The 17,879-nt window shown below is 37.9% G+C and overlaps 1 protein-coding gene across 3 annotated transcripts in view; it reads right to left on the bottom strand.

Moving 5' to 3' along the window:
* ANKRD55 (ankyrin repeat domain 55) overlaps positions 1 to 17,879 on the bottom strand; it is a 128,189-nt gene that overhangs the window by 67,243 nt on the left and 43,067 nt on the right. For all 3 annotated transcript variants that reach the window (XM_043974967.1, XM_043974982.1, XM_043974992.1), the window contains exons 3-4: positions 10,414 to 10,544; positions 2,693 to 2,802 (exon numbers count right to left, since the gene is read on the bottom strand). In XM_043974967.1, the coding sequence (XP_043830902.1) occupies positions 2,693 to 2,802; positions 10,414 to 10,544 (241 nt within the window). The remainder of the gene's footprint in view (positions 1 to 2,692; positions 2,803 to 10,413; positions 10,545 to 17,879) is intronic.

Genomic DNA, 17,879 nt, shown 5'->3' with positions numbered 1-17,879 from the left:
TAAAGAGGACATTATGTAATAATGTATATTACTTAGATAATGCTTGACTCTGAGTCCCAATTCTATCTATAATAGGTAAGCTTTCTACTGTAGTCAACTTAGAGGTTTAGAATGAATTGTATTATTGGTGACTTACTTAGCTACTTATACAATTGTTTCCTCAAGTAAAGTGCAAGTTCCTTGAGGGCAGGGACTTTTTATTTTGTTTCTAGAACAGTGCTTAACACAAAGTAGGCATTTGATAAAAGTTTGTTGAACAAATGAATGAATAAAAACAAGTAAGGGGCCACTTAGTAAATCTAGTAAGTCAGTAGCACAGGCCCAGATGGTACATTCAAAACTTATCTACCTAGTGTCATTTCTGGGAAAGAGTCTGGTTTTGCAAATTGTATTTTTATGTATCATTGGGAAATGCTATTTTAAAAAAAATCCATCAGAAGGGAGTCAGATCCTTGTCATGTTTTCTCATAGGGAGCTGTTTGTAGTTTTGACCTACATTCTAAGCTTCCTCATTTTGGTGAGCTTTGGTGAAATCCTATCGTCCTGTTATTTTTGTGTGTGATCCAGTGATAACAACTAGCAAATCCTGGGACTAGTCCTGGAATCTCCCCATGTCCTTTTATTTCTTTGTAAGAAAGACTGAAGGAAAAAAGGGAAGTCTTTTGATCTCTTCTCCAGGGAACCCAGCCAAGTGGGAAGCTTGCCTTCTCCCACACCCAGATTCTGATCTGAATCTGTTCTGCCATTAAGGTTGGGGTCTGAACTGAAATGGGCATTGTATATTTTCACTGCTGTGTTATCTCATGGTTAGGGATCAGAGAAGACAGGTAACAGGCTGGGGCATGTCCTCAGGAAGAACATAGGCTTTAAATCTGACAGGGACCATAAAGGTTATCCAGTCTTATTCCTTTATTTTATAGATGAGGACATTGAATACCAGAGAGAAAGTAACTTGCCCAAGGACACACAGGTGGTGAGGGGACAGAAGCAGAGTTTGAGTCCAGGGCTTCTAATTCCACAATCCAAGTCTCTATGTCATCCTTCTATAGTAGGCATTCGGGGATACATTTAAGGAATGACTTATCCAATGTTCATCCAATGAGTTATTGTCACACTGGGATTTGAGGGACTTCTCTAAGATCAGGACTAGATAATGGGTGGAGGGGCCTAGGACTTAAGGGGTGAGATGTGAGGATGGTCAGGTAATAATGGAGATGTATTTGACTTGATAACAACAAAAGTTTTTTGTCCATGCTAATCCACAAGTAGGTTCTTTTGTGCTTTCTAACACAAAATCCCATCTTTTTTTAAAACTCTAGTATTCTTCTGGTGATGCCATATAACTGAGAACTGGAATGTAACAACTGCCCAAGAAGAAGTTGATGGAGAAATGGTGAGTTTAAGTAGGCTGTAGCTTATTAGCAATTATGCCTTTTGGAAAAGAAGTCCCAGGATAGATATCATCAAGGCAATATATGATTAGAAAAGGAGGTAGGCTCCAAATCCAAGAAAAAAAAAGAAAGAAAGAACTGTGGAGTAGAGATGCTGATTGAACCATATTATTTCTTTTGTTTTGGGTGCTGTTGGGTTTTTTTTTTCTTTCTATTTTGAGGTTTTGCATCACTGCTCTGATTCTTTCTCTTGTAACAGGATTAATGCAGAAATAGGATTAATGTTATTATGTGTATATATATGTGTGTGTATATATATGTATATCTATATGTATATGTATAGAGATATATAGATATAACCTATATCAGATTACCTGCTGTCTAGGGGAGGAGGGAGGGAGGGGGGGAGGGAGAAAAATCTGAAATTGCAAAGCATGTATAAACAAAAGTTGAGAACTATCTTTACATGTAATGGAAAAAATAAAATACCTCATACATTAAAAAAAAAATAAAGGGGATTAGAGAAAAAAAAAAGAAAAGGAGGTAGGTTGGTAAGTAGCAAGGATGAATGATTAGAGGGGGAAAAATCTGCATGATAAACTAGTATGCATAGAAAATGAAAAAGACAGAATAAGGGCCCCAGAATGACCATCCTTTCCCAAGGATTTGTTGGAGGACATGGATAGAATAAGAAGTGTGGCATAATGGATAGAAGGTTCACCTTGGAGTCAAGGAGACCTGGGTTTGAGTTCTGCCTCTGAAAAACTGGCTGTGTGATCCTGAATAAGTCATTTAACTTAATGACTCAGGCAATTCCTAATATTATAAGTAGCATGAGTTTCTGATCATCGATGGAGGAAGTTTCTATCCTTGGAGGTACCCACCCTGATGAAATAAAGCTCTAGAACCTTTCCTCCATCCTTCCTCCAAATCTAAACAAGAATGACATAGGTGAGATGGTAGAGATTGGTCAGGATCTTCACCATCAGAAAGAATACTAAATCAGCAATTCATTGGAGTACAAGAGATGTCATTTTTGATTGCCCTACTTTTTTGGGAGGCATGATCTCTTTATACTAAGGGTGGGACAAAGGGGAAAGAGGTTGATTTATAGCAGAAGGTACTTAGGCCAGATATTTGGTAAGACATACTGAGGATAAGGAAAGATCTTAGATTATAGAGTCTGTTCTCTGGGTAGGCAATTCTCTTGAATGTATTATAATTTTCCTAGTGGTATAAGAATGAATTAGGTGATCTTATGGGGACTCTGCCAACAGTTCCATATGAACAGGTGTACGTACTTCACATCTGGCTCAGCAGTTGCAGCATGCAGTGGCAGGCGCCCATTTTTATCTGGAATATTCTGTTTGGCACCATTTCTGAGCAGACTCACACAGCCTTCTAGCCAACCCTGGAAGACAGAGCACAAGGTTAAAGATCAAACCAATGACCACATAATACCACAATATGCCTTCTATGTTCCTCTCTGTCTCTTTCTATATGTCTTCATCTCTTTGCTCAGGATTATGGTCTGTAAATTTCCTCTGTCTGGTTGCAAAATGCCCTGTTCAAAGGCAATCAATCAACCAATCACAAGCACCTACTATATGCCAGGCACTGTGCTAAGTGGTGGGGATAAAAAAGAGGCAAAAGACAGTCCCTGCCCTCAAGAGGCTTACAATCTAATGGGGCACTAGGAAGCTTCTTTTTTAAAGTCTGGATACTTCAGCTGAGATAGCAATACCCTGGGATGGGTTTACTCCTAAGTAGTATATCTTCTCACCCTTTATAATGATGTCACTCATCTATGGCACTTCCTGTTACATTTGTCTTGAAGGATGTGGGTTACTAATGAAGTTACCAACAGATGGAAAGGAGCAGAAATGAGTTAAATTTAGTAAGTAAAATACCTCAAGGTCTCTCTACTCTGTTTCAAATCAGGTTTCCTCCCTTTTTCCATTCTAGTATAGAGAATGTAAAAAATGTCAAAGGTTTCATAGCTACATCAGAAAAATGAGTGAATATATATGTTTTCTGCATGGCAAAAATAGCAGCAATAAAAATTCAAATTTCTTGTGAGTCAGACCCACCAGTCTGCAAAGCAGTTTGGAATTATGCTAATAAAGTATATAAATGTCCCTACTCTTTGGATCAGAGATCCCTCTGCTAGGAATACTATTTCAAGGAGGAAAATGACAGAAAAAATTGATGCAAAACATTAATAGCATCAATTTTTGTGATCACAAAGAACTGGCAAAAATGTAGATGTCCATTGATTAAGGCAATAAACAAGTGGTGATATAAGAATATAATGGAATACATTAAAGAATAATGTAAGGAATAATAAATGTTAAGAATTCATGTTAAGAATGTTAAGATGGGGCAGGTAGGTGGTGCAGTAAATAGAGCACCACCCTTGGAGGACCTGAGTTCAAATCCAGATTCAGACACTTTATACTTACTAGCTGTGTGACCCTGGGCAAGTCACTTAACCCCAATTGCCTCACCAAAAAAAAAAATGTTAAGATGCCTGGAAAGACATATGACCTAATACAGAGGAAAGTAAGCAAAACCAGAAAAATAATATACACAATGATTACAACAGTGTAAGAAGGAAGGGTGATAATAGCAATGAAGCTGAACGCTATTTAATTATAATGGCAAAGTTCAGGCCCCCAAAAGAGATGAGAAAATACATCTCCTCCTTTTTACAGACATGGGGGATTTGGAGTGCAGGACACTGCATATATTGCCAGAGGTGGTGGATGTGTTAGTGATTTTTGCTTAGTTGCTTTTTTATTCTTTCTTATTGAATGGATTATATTTAGAAATGAAGGTTATATAAAAACAAAAAAACGTACATGCATTTTTTAAAATGAAAATTTTACCAAGGTGGGAGATATTGATAGAAAGAGATACAGAAAAATAAGACACAGGGAGAGAGACACAGAGACAGAGAAACAAAGAGACAGAGAAACAAAGAGACAGGCAGACAGGCAGGCAGAGAAAAACAGAGGGAGAAAATAGAGAGAGAAATAGAATCAAATTCAAATTAGTAGGTGAAATTATAATTTGGGGTGTAGTTTTATAGAAATTGAAAAAATATATTTTAAAATAGTAGCTAGTTTCAAGGTCTTTTCTGGCCCTCTTAATAATATGTGTGACATAGTAAACTGCTTTTGGTTGCCATTCAGCAGGTCATCAAATTACTCTGCAAACAAATGACCCCATAAAATTGAGTAAGGAAAAAAACTATATAATTAGGAGAACAAAAATAAAAGCCTTTTGTTTTGTTTGGAATGAACTTCAAATGTCAAGTTTTATAGCATTTAAACAGACACAAATTTTGGATGTACATATTTTATAGTTTGGAATATTTTTGTAAATTTTGTAATAGTTACTAAAATTCAGTATTTTTTCCCTAAAAATCAGAAGCTCGCTGGATTTATTTATCTGTATAATACCTGTTAGGTCCAATCCAGATTAGTCACATACAAATTATGTGCATTGCTGCTATGTGGGATGATTTAAATTTTTTCATCTTATTCCGTTTTCTCTGGCTAGTTAGCATGCTCCTGAGCTTTCTCCCTCTCCTATTTCTCCCCTTTCTCTCCACTCTTACTTTTTACCATCCATCTCTTATTAAATTATATTGCATTCCCACAAGTAGTTTAAACAAAATATAGCTGAAGAGGTAAATCTAGGCATAAAGGGCAGGGGAGACCAACAAGTGAGGGGCTGGGCTTTAGAGAGTTCATGGATCTCACCTTCCTGCTGGGTTATACAAAGCACGTGCAATACTCTGTCTGCTACCAATGTAATATGTGGAGCTTTGGGGAGTTAATTTCTAGCCATGCATAGCTGAAGATCAGGACTGACAATGTGATGATAAAAGGTCTTCTGGTTTGCCAAGAAGACAAGCACGAGGATGCAGTAGAAATTGAGCCAGAACCGAGTGTGTTTACAAAAGCTTTGAGTAGACACCCTCTCACTCTTCCTTGGCAGCTTTGGAGCAAGGGGGATTGGTAGCTGAGATGCAGCAGGCCCCATCATCTATCTGGTTGCCATGAACACATGGTGCTTCTGGGTTTTTGTTTTTTGTTTTACTCTTTGTGCTTGTTCTGCACCGATCAGAGGTAAGTGAGTATCTAGAGATGAACTGCATCAGGTTCCAGCCCTATTAGCTCTGATAGTGCAAAAGAACCATCAGACATTTGGCAACTGGAGTCAGCAAGAGAGGTCACTTGAGCCAGTGCTAACAATAGCTACATCTGATGAGGAACAGATTCTGAGGAGCAACCTGCTTGCCTCAGCCTAGTAGTAAGTCAACCTGGTAGCCAAGATACATTGTCCTGCTAGCAAGTGAGCAACTTGTCCATGAATGATGTCACATTTGGAAAAGAACTTGGTGGAGACTCTGAAAATATAAAGGAAATCCCAGGGCTGAGGGATACCTCTCAGCCATGAATCTTCTCTACATGACTATTCCAAGACCTCTGTACTTCAAGTTTGAGTGCACCCAATGTCTTTTTTTTTTTTTTTTGGCACAGCAATGAGGGTTAAGTGACTTGTCCAGGGTCACACAGCTAGTAAGTGTCAAGTGTCTGAGGCTGGATTTGAACTCAGGTCCTCCTGAATCCCAGGCCGGTCCTTTATCCACTGTGCCACCCAGCTGCTCCCCAGTACATATATTTTTAACAGCACTACAGGTGAATCAGTGGTGTGGAGATCCAGATCTCCTGGTGAGGCAGCTTCTTGCTGGTACAGCTTAGGTGACCTTGGGCTAGACACTGACGGGCTGCCCTGAAAGGAAGCCATCTGATGCAGCAGATAGTTAGGAAGACTTGAGTTCAAATCCAGTTTCACACTTATTAGTTGTGTGACACTGGGCAAGTCACTTAACCTCTGTCTGCCTCAGGTTCCCCTACTATTAAAACAGATAACAATAGCACCTTATTTGTTGTGAGTATCAAATGGGATAATACTTGTCAAGTACTTAGTTAACACAATGCCTGACAGGTAGTAGATGCCTAATGAATGTATGTTCCCTTCCTTCCCTGATTCGGTTGAATCACAGCATGACTCACTTTGAGAGCTTGAAGAATTTGAAATAACACCATGATGGATATTACTGATACCAGTGTAGCTCATAACCCTTCCCAACTCTCTCATCTTGTGAGATACGTATCTGTGTCTTTATGTATTCTGGCTATGGAAGATACTCTTAAATTGTGTGTGTGTGGGGGTGTTTCTTTTGTTATTTTTCTATTTTGGGGGGGCAGGGGGAAATCAGTATAGTCTAGGGGCTGCTCATCTATCAGTTTTTCATTCATAGACATAATTAGTTAAAGTCCTTTTTTGGTCATGCGTGCCCTTGTAGTTCTTGTGTACAAATCATTGTTGGCAATATACCACAGTCTTCTCACACTGGCCATATCTTCTTTGCCCTTTGGATTATCCATAATTTTGCTATTGTGGCATAACTTGATTCAGAGCCCTGTCATTTCATTGGAAGAATTGTGATGTTAAAAAGACAGACTTATGGGGCATTTAGGTGGCACAATGGATAGAGCACTAGTCCTGGAGTCAGGACAACAGAAGTTCAAGTCCAACCTCAAATAGTTACTAACTTTGTGGCCCTCGGAAAGTCACTGACTGCCTCAAAAAATGCCAGACTTCTGCTGCAGTGAATAGGTTAATACCATTGGAAATATTATGTATTTTCCTTAATATGATCTAATCTGGTCCATCTATCTTATCCAATTCTAAGCCCAACTTGTTGTTTGACTACAGAACTTATGGACTAACTCAATGAAATGTTGATCCAACTGAATGACACTAGCTAGGTAACATATTTTTAAAAATCTATTTTGAGGGGCAGCTAGGTGGCACAGTGGATAGAGCACCGGCCCTGGAGTCAGGAGGACCTGAGTTCAAATCCAGCCTCAGACACTTAACACTTAATAGCTGTGTGACCCTGGGCAAGTCACTTAACCCCAATGGCCTCACTTAAAAAAAAAAAACAAACCTTAAAAATCTATTTTGAATGGTTAGACAACTGCTTTTCCAATGAGTATGAGTTTCATTGAGATTTTGTATTATTGTGTGTGTGGGGGGGGGGGTCAATGAAGGCAGCTAGGTAGCACAGTGGATAGAATGCTGGTCCTGGACTCAGGAAGATTCATCTTGCTGAGTTAAAATCTGGCTTCAGAGACTTCCTAGCTATGTGACCCTGGGCAAATCACTTAACCCTGTTTGCCTCTGTTTCTTCATCTGTAAAATGAGCTGGAGAAGGAAATGGAAAACCACTCCAGTATCTTTGCCAAGAAAACCCCAAATGGAGTCATAAAGAGTCAGACACAACTGAAACAACTGAATAAGAACAACAAGGGTCAATGAAATTAGTATAGCAATATCTATGCAAAGGAATATTTTGAGGATCTTTGCATTCATATAGACATGACAATGACAACACCTCAATCTTATGTCCTGCTTAGTAGTCAATAAAATATCTGTGGTCATATATGTCACATAATTTAAAAAATTATCTTAATATAGAGATTCTACCTTGATTTCCTATTTTTTTGAAGAAAGCCCTTAAGGATACATTTCATTTTACTAAGTTAAATGCTTTTTTGGAAATCATTAGATAAAGAAAGAAAACTTGTATTCCCTGTTTAAGTTAGTTATATGATTATGAAAATGCCTGCTTTACTCTAGAACATCATTCACAAAAATCTGCCTGATATGTTTTCATATCTATAAATGTAGGATACCCTTCATTTATGTATAGACCAGAAGTGTAGAACTCATGGCTGCCCCCCCACCTCCCCACCCCCTGCCAAACACCTGAGTGTGGCTAGACCCATATTGAAATGTAAGTGGGAATGTTTAACAAAAAAAATTATCTGCAACATACATAATGTTAATTTATGGTTTTCTAAGTCAATATGCAGCCCCAGGGGTCATCTTCTAGTTGAGTTTGACACCACTGCTATGGATTATTCCCATAAAGATTTTATAGAGATAACAAAGTAGGTATATTGCTGATTTTTGTTCTTATTAAAATATCAACAGTCATCTTTTGTCATTTTTCTTTTTGGAAGGAAGGAGACTCTTCCCTTCTTTGATATATAATAAAAATCAATTCCTCCAGTAATTCTTACAACTGTGCCACCTTTAACATGTTTTTTTCCCCTGTCATATATTTGGTCAGATCCAGACACTCTTTACAATATGATCATTGGTGTTATTTTTTCACTTCCTCACATGGTCCATAAGGTATTGACAATATGGAATACAAATGTAGTGGTTCCAGTCTCGTCACTGATGAGATACTTCACTATAGAAACTAGCAGATCTGTTCCATTTCCTAACTCTCTATTGTCCCAAATGTTTCAGGATGGGCTAGCTTATTTGTATCTCACACTAAACTCTCTTGAGGCATCTTTTCCCTTCCATTGACATTACATCTGTTATGAATAAATATTGCCCATAATCTGAGGTCATCTTCAGATATTTCACACATGCATGACTTTGTACTCCAAGCTGGGGTTGCTTCTGATTGTCATGGTCTTTCTGTTTCCCAGGCTGTTTCCTAGTGTAACAGGCTGGGTGGTCCCTTGTCTGGTATATTGTAGAGGACAGTCTTGTTCTAGTTTATGATAGACTGAATGGGAGCACCCTTCAAGATCTCAGATGTGATTCTGGTCAGATTTGGGTTATAGTTGTATTCTGCACATGGGGAGAGACTTATTGCTTATATGCCTTCTACTCATCTCTAAACACAAAGCCCAGGTTTAGAATGTAATAAAGAAAATAGTAAAAACAATTGTGTCTCTTTATTAATGTCTATACAGTGTATAATAATGTGCTTTTTTGTGATCTACTTTATAATTCAATTTTACTTATGAAATGTTTACTTCTTCAGATTTTATGTTGTATTTTCAGTATTACCAAGTATTTTATTATTTATCCCTATAAAATGAAATATGTGATAAAAACCACCTGTAAGTTTGCTCACTTAAACATTAATTGATAGTTTATGTTCAGGGTTGAGTATTGGCCAATTTGTCACATGGAGGAAGTTTTAAAATTTATTCCAAAAAGATTTATTGAGCACCTATTAAGTGTAAGGCATGGTGCTAGGGAAATACAAGTCATAGGGCTTACAATCTTATAAAATAGTTCTCTTTGGAATGCACTACATAGTATTGTGGTGGCTGAGTTATTTGCTTTTGGAATGCAGGTGATGAGGATAATCATAAAATAAGGTGGCACTGTGAAAAGGGTGCTGGGCCTGGGATCAGGAAGAGTTGAGTTCAAATTTGACCTCAGACAGTTCCTAGCTGTATGACTGTGGGCAAGTAATTACATCCTATTTGCTTCAGTTTCCTTAACTCTAAAATGAGCTGGAGAAGGATATGGCAAACCACACCAGTATCTAGGAAGAAAACCCCAAATGTGGTCATGAAGTTGTACACAACCAATCAACAAGAGTCATCTTTTATATAGTGCTTTATCTTGTATAATGCTTTAAAGTTTGCAAATATTATCTTGCAAATATTATCTTATTTTATTTTCACAACAACCCTAGCAGATAGATACTATTATTATCCCCATTTTACAGATGAGGAAATTGAGGCAGACAGGGGTTAAGTGACTTGCCCAGGATCAAAGAATTACTAAGTGTCTGAGGCAGGATTTGAATTCAGGTCTTCCTGACTTCAGGACCAGCAATCTATCCCTCTTTAACCTGAAAAAACCTGTTTCTTTTTCTCATTGGACCATATGCCTGCTGGATTTTCATATTTAAGTGTTTCCCTTAGTTTCTGTAGAGGTCCAACACTTTATCCATCTAGCTACCTCTCAACATTAGGAAAAAATGTAAAACTTTCTTCATCTGCTGCTTATTAAATCAAAGAAAACTTTGTTCCTTTCTATCAACCATTATGTCTTTAATTCTTTGTCCATGCCTACCCCTGACTTCTCTTTCTTTTCCTGTGATAGACATACATTCTACCTCATAAGTTGCCAGTGATAAGCTGGTGCGCCCACAGGAATCTTGAGTATTTATATTGGCTCCCATCTTCAGCAAAAGCTTCACTGTGTCAACCTGACGACCAGAGACAGCATGTATCAAGGGGGTACAACCTGGGAAAAATATTTAAACACTCCTTAAAAATGTTACATTCATTAGATTCCTAAGTAATAATTTATTTTATGACATCAAATCCCCTGGAGACAAATGAATAGTAACAAAAACCCAGCTGTTCAACATCTGTATTGAGCTTATAAAAGATTTTGGCAAAAGAAAGTTGCTGCTGCATCTTACATAAATTAACTGCCTATCCAGTCTTATTTCAGCATACTTTGGAGGGAAAAAACCCTCACCTCATTAATAAATCAGATTTAAACATTTGACTAAAAATTCCTTATGACAGTCTCATAAGGGTCTATCCAAGCATGGATTATACAATAACGAAAGTAGAAAAAGATATGAAACAACATTTTGTAGGTAGTTTTCTACAATAGACCACATAATCACAGTCACATGGCTACACTAGGAGAGGAAGAGAATCTAAGATCCATGTATCTTAATTTGGTGTAGCAGCATGTGGGATTGAACCTCTCCTCAATGTCATCCCTCCCATGCATATGATACCATCCAAGGTTCTAGAAAAGATATGAATGCCCAGATGATTCACTGAATATTGACAACATCAAGGGAGGTATAAAAAGGGAGTGAATCTTTCAGTGCATCAACAAGCATTTATTAAGCTTACTATGTGATGTTCTGGGGATAGATGTTTTTTTTTGTTTTTGTTTTTGTTTTTGAGGGGCAATTGGGGTTAAGTGACTTGCCCAGGGTCACACAGCTAGTAAGTGTTAAGTGTCTGAGGCCAGATTTGAACTCAGGTACTCCTGAATCCAGGGCCGGTGCTCTATCCACTGCGCCATCTAGCTGCCCCTATCTGGGGATATATGAAATAGTTACTTCCTTCGAGGAGATTATGTTGTATCAGGGAGACACGTGTTTATCTAAGTAACATACAAAATAAATACAAGATCATTTTTGCAAGGGCACTACAAGTTGTGGACAGGAGGATAGGCTTCAGGCTGAAGGTGGTCTGTGGACTGAGCTTTGAAAGAAACAAGAGTTTCTAAGGGGCAGAGGTGAGGGGGGCTGTGCTACCAGCATGGGCTGGGGAAGGGGAAGGGCACAGATAAATTGTCTGGCTCACAGAAATGTGGAGAGGGAAGTGATATACAGTTTTCCCTTCCACATTGTAGAGCTTAGGGGCATGGCACCCCCTTGATCTGGAAAATCCTCATAAATTTTTTTGGCCCTCCCTTTGTACCAGAGAAGAAGTCCAAATTATTATGGCATTAAAAGATAAAATATGTTGATATTATATAATATTATATATATATATTATGCATTTCTGAGTTTCTAATTTTTTTCCGTGTCATCTGCTGGCCTCCACCTGTCCATCTGTAGTTTCTGCAAAACTCCTCCAAATTTCCCATTTAATTTCTTATGTTGACCCATGATGTTGAGATACAGAAGGGATACCTGTATAATAAGGCAAGAAAGGTAGGTTGGGGCCAGGTTGCGAATGGCTATACAGGCCAAACAAAGGAGTTTCTATTTGATCCTTGAGGCAATAAGAAGATATTTGAGTGTATTAGTGAAAAAGTCACACCTGTGCTTTAAGAAAATCACGTTGTGGGGCAGCTAGGTGGCAGAGTGGATAAAGCACCGGCCTTGGATTCAGGAGGACCTGAGTTCAAATCCAGCCTCAGACACTTAACACTTACTAGCTGTGTGACCCTGGGGAAGTCACTTAACCCCAATTGCCTCACCAAAAAAAAAAAAAAAAAAAAGAAAATCACGTTATCAGCTACATGGAAGATGGACTGAAGAGGAAAGAGCCTTGAAGTAGGGAGACTAACTAGGAAACTATTCCAATAATCTAGGCAAGAGGTTATGAAGGCCTGAACAGAGGTTAGGGAGGGTGGCTATGTGATGGGAGCAAAAGGAATGGGTATGAGAGATGTTGTAGAGGGAGAATGTCAAGATTTGACAACTGATTGGATCTGCGGGTGAGTGCATGAGGAATTGAGGATAGATAACATCAAGGCTGTGAACATACGAAACTCAAAGAATGGTGGTGTCTTTGAAAGAAATAGGTGAGTTTGGACAAGAGTTGGGTTTTTGGAGAAAGTTGAGTTCTTTTTGGGGCATGTTGAATGTTGAGATGCCTGTATCATATGTAGTTTGAAACAGGATAGGCAATTAGTGATGAAGGAATGGAGCTCAAGAGAGTGACTGGTAATGGAGAGGGAGATCAGAGTTGCTTGCAATAGAGTTGATCATCAAACCCTTAGGAGCTGATAAGTTTGCTAAATAAGAGTACACACAGAGAGAAGAGCACCCAAGACAGAGCCTTGGAGTGCAGCCACAGTTAGGGGGCAGGATGTGGATAATAAGCTAGCAAAGGAGACTTAGAAGGAGTCTTAAGATGGACAGAAGGAAAACCAGGAGAAAAGAGTGTCACAAAAACCCAGAAAAGAGTTTTCCAAAAGAGGGTGGTCAATAGTATCAAATGTAGAGAGATAAAATAGGATGAGGATTGAGAAAAGGCCACCAAACCTGGAGAGAGCAGCTTCAGTTAAGTTATGAGGTCAGAAGCCAACTTTCCAAGGGTTGAGAACTTAGTGAAAGGAGAGGAATGGGAGGGAATAAATATAAATAGCTTTTTTGAAGAGTTTTGTAGACAAAGCAGAAATGACATAGGAGGATAACTTTGGAGCATAATAGTGTCTAGTGATGGTTAATTTAAGAATGGGAGAGACTTCAGAGTGTTTGTAAGCTACAAGGAAGAAACCAGTAGATAGTGACTAAATATTAGAGAGAAAGAGTGGGGATAATTTTAGGGTCAATTGCTGGAGAAGTCAGCGATTTAAAATGTTATTTATGTTAATAAATAATGATTTTATTATTATTTTTCAATTAAAAATTCTTTAAAAAATTTGAGTTCCAGATTCTATTTCTCTTCCTCCCTTCATTCCCTCCCTGCTCCCTGAGGTGGTAAGCAATCAAATATAGGTTATACATGTACAATTATGTAAAAGATTGCCATATTAGTCATTTTAAACAAGAAGACTCAAATAAAAGAAAGAAACAAAATGAAAAATAGCATGCTTCAGTCTGCGTCCAATCAATATCAGTTCTTCCTCTGGAGGTTGACACTATGCTTCATCATTAGTCCTTTAGTATTGTCTTGGGTCGTTGTATTGCCTAAAATACCTAAGTCATTCACAGTTCTGCATTGAACAATATTGCTTTTACTGTGTACAATGTTCTCCTGGTTCTGTTCACTTCATTTTGCATCAGTTCATGTAAGTCTTTCTAGGCCTCTTTGAAACCATCCTGCTTGTCATTTCTTATAGCAAAATGATTTTCCATTACAATCATATGCTACAGCTTGTTTAGTCATTCCCCATTTGAAGGGCATTCTTTTGATTTCCAATTCTTAGCCACCACAAAAAAAACTGCTATAAATATTTTTGTACAAATTGGTCTTTTTTCTTTTTTTGAATATCTTTGGGGTATATACCTAGCAATGGTACTCCTGGATCAAAGGGTATGCACAGTTTTATGGCCTTTTAGGCATAAATTATTGTTATTTTAAAATGAATTAATAATATTTTTAAATTATTGGTTTTAATTTATAATATGGTAAATATTGATAGATATAACCCACATATTGCGAATGCTCTTTGGGGATGCTCAATATTCTTTTTAAAATGAAAAATAACTACATTTAAAAAACAAATAATTAGTGAAAAAAGTGTCAGTTTTGCATATTTTTGAAAACCTCTTTAATGTCTGGCCTAATAGAAGACAGCTGGGTCCTCATTTCTGTTTCCACATTAACTCTGTTGTGATGTGTTGCTTTGATTGAAGTATATGAAGAAAATCTAGCTTCAACACAGACATAGTTGGAAAAGAGAAGAGTAGCTTAATAGGCCAAGTTCTAGTTGAATGGAAGGAAGGCTCACAGGCTCTCCTTGGACAGGCAAAGAAGGACATTGGCAGTTGAAAGAAATAACATGCCATGAGATACTTGGCCATTTTGTCAATAATTGTGAGAGAAATTATTATTAATAACCAATATCTTGGGGCAATTCAGAACTCTTCCCTTTTTCCAAATTCCTGATTTTAAAAAGTTCAGTCTCTTGGAGGACATTATTGATAATGAGAATGAATCAATTATCCTGATCTTAGTCAGACCCTACCAAGATTACAAGGAATTTAATCTAAGGTGGGGAAGGCCATTGTGTTCTACTCAAGATTGGGTGGAGACAGATCCTTTTGAATATATAGCTCAAGGCTGAGAGTTGTCTGGTATAGGAGATTTCTCTCTGTCTAAGGGTGACATGTCACTCTCAGCTCTTAATTGTTTTTTTTTTTTTTTTTTTTTTTTTTTGGGGGCAATGGGGGTTAAGTGACTTGCCCAGGGTCACAGAGCTAGTAAGTGTCAAGTATCTGAAGCCGGATTTGAACTCAGGTACTCCTGACTCCAGGGCCGGTGCTCTATCCACTGTGCCATCTAGCTGCCCCTCAGCTCTTCATTTTAATCTAGCTCACCTTCCATCGTGTTGTCTAATCAGAATCAATTGCAGTCCCTCATTGAACACCTACTCGTTGGAAGGTATATAAACTATGAGCCCTGCTGTCATGATTGATTTTTGTCTAAGAGAGATAGCCAAATGACCATCCTTTTATTAATAATGGGCTGGCATTATTAATAAAATGATTAAATTGCCCAGAAACTATGTCTCTCAAATATTTTTAATAATCACAGGTGCCCACAGTGAGAACAAGCATAGAGCTACTACAGGGTAGGGGGCAATGACAGGGCTTTAAAAGTCAGACTGGGTTCAAAACCAATTGAGCATTATCTCTCTGGAGAGCAGGCTTTCTCATTTTAAAATGACCACTTTATTTTCTTCTTCTTCTTCTTTTTGTGGGTCAGTGAGGGTAAAGTGACGTGCCCAGGCTCACACAGCTAGTAAGTGTCTAGTATCTGATCAAGTATCAAGTATTTGAACTCAGGTCCTCCTGAATCAGGGCCAGTGCTTTATCCACTGTGCCACCTACCGCCACCTTTGTTCTCCTTTTCCAATGTGTCTTATTTTTCTGCATTAGCATCTTATTTTCACAGATCAGACAACATAAATTCTTTAAAAAAATGAAGCTGAAATAGAAGCATTTTTAGTGATTAAATCTAGCATTTTTTTCTCTGACAGAGAGTTGGCCTCAAAAACTGGTTTGAGAGTATATATTTCTTACATATTTTTTCCTCTTCAATAGATTTTTTAATTTCATTTTTAAATTAAAAAGTAATTTCATTGATATCTCTTGTTTTTCATCAAATTCATTTCCTACTGTATCCCTCCCCCATCTATTCCAGAGGTCCTTCCCTTATAATAAAGAATAAGAAAAAGAAACAACAAAAAATTCTGCAAAACTATTTTAAAAGTCTGATACTAGCCATAATATTCTTGGTTGTATTTCCAGCTCTTTTGCCTTCCAGAATATCATATTCCAAGGTCTCTGCTTCTTTAAAGTGGTGGCTGATAAGTCTTGTATTATCATGACTGTGGCTCCATGGTATTTTCATTATTTCTTTCTGGCTACTTGCATTATTTTCTTCTTGACCTGTGAGTTCTAAATTTTGGCTATAATATTCCTGGGAGTTTACATTTTGAGATTTCTTCCAGGAGTTAGCTGGTACATTCTTTAAATATCTCCTTTACTTTGCCCTCTGGTTCTCAGATATATGGGAAGTTTTCCTTTATAGTTTCTTGAAATACAATGTCCAGGCTGGTTTTTTTATCATTGTTTTCAGCTAGTTTAATAATTCCTAAATTATCTGTCCTTGATCTATTTTCCACGTTAGGTTTTTTTTTTCCAGTGAGAGATTTAAGGTTTTCTTTTATTTTTTTTCAGTCTTTTGACTTTATTTTACCAGTTCTTAATACCTCATGGAGTCATTAGCTTCCATTTGACTAATTCTGCTTTTTAAGGAGTTCTCTTCTTCAGTGAGGTTTTGTGCCTCTTTTACTATTTGGTCAATTCGGATTTTAAGGAGTTATTTTCTTTAGTAATTTTTGTGCCCCCCTTTGCCAGGATATTAATTCTCTTTTCATAATTTCTTGCACATTTCTCATTTATTTCCCCAATTTTTCCTCTACTACTCTTAATTGATTTTTTGTTTGTTTGTTTGTTTATTTGTTTTTGAAGGGTTAAGTGACTTGCCCAGGGTCACACAGCTAGTAAATGTCAAGTGTCTGAGGCTAGATTTGAACTCATGTCTTCTTGAGTCCAGGGCCAGTGCTTTATCCACTGTGCCACCTAGCTGCCCCTCTTATTTGATTTTTAAAATAATTTTTGCTCTTTTAAAAAATCTCTTAAATTATTTTGGAATATTTCTTTGCTGCATTGCTTGTAGATGTTTTCAAGTCATTGTCTTCTTCTGAATTTGTGTCTTGAGCTCCCTTATCACCATAATCAGTTTTAAAGGCAACTTCTTTTTTTTGTTTATTTGTTCCATTTTTCACAGCTTACATTCATAATTTTTGGACTTTATGTTAGAGTTGGGCTCTACTCTCCTTGGGGGGTGAGGGATAGGGAATGACCAGCCTAAGCTTCTGTCTTTTATGTTCTTCCTTTTACTTTTACAGCTTGGTCAGGGGTCTGTAAGACCCCTGGTACTTCCAATATGATGAAATCCACAGAAATGTTTGGTCATTGCCCTCCTGTTCTGCACTCTGGATTTTATCCAGGTTGGTTTTCTTTTTCTTCATGACTTTGGATGCTCCTTTCCACTCTGAATGTGACCTGGAACTGAGTAATGGGGCAACAGGGATGCCAAATGGCACCCATCTTCATTCAAGTGCTAGTACAGGGATCCTCTCTCTCTCTCTCTTCTCTCTCTCTCTCTCTCTCGCTCTCATCTCTCTCTCTCTCTCTCTGTCTCTCTCTCGTCTCGTCTCTCTCTCATCATCTCTCTTTCTCTCTCTGACTAGGTATCCATTCTCCTTCCTGTCCCCGGGTGCTTCTATTGCCCCACAGACTACAGAAGTACCACTTCCATCATGCTGCACTGCCAGTCAGTCCCCACGCCAAGGTATATGGACCTTTTTTTCTGTGTCTTATGCTTCCCTAGACTGAAGAATGACTCACTCTGATTTTTCCTTGGCTTTACAACTCAGGAAAAATCTGTTGGTATTTTCTGTGGTCATTTTGGTAGAGGAGGTTTTTGGAGATACTGGTAACTGTGACCTTTTACTCTACCAACTTGACTCTTTACTTCTGATCATGAATTCTGAATGAGGAAAGGAAGTTCCAAGTTTTATATCCAAGACTTGAATCCCCTTTGACGCCAATTCCAGAGCAAACATGAATAGCATCAG

This window comes from Dromiciops gliroides, chromosome 1 (assembly GCF_019393635.1).
Source record: "Dromiciops gliroides isolate mDroGli1 chromosome 1, mDroGli1.pri, whole genome shotgun sequence".
Lineage (NCBI taxonomy): Eukaryota > Metazoa > Chordata > Mammalia > Microbiotheria > Microbiotheriidae > Dromiciops > Dromiciops gliroides.
The sequence above is the reverse complement of the archived record's forward strand: the minus strand, read 5'-3'. Positions and strand labels throughout refer to the sequence as shown.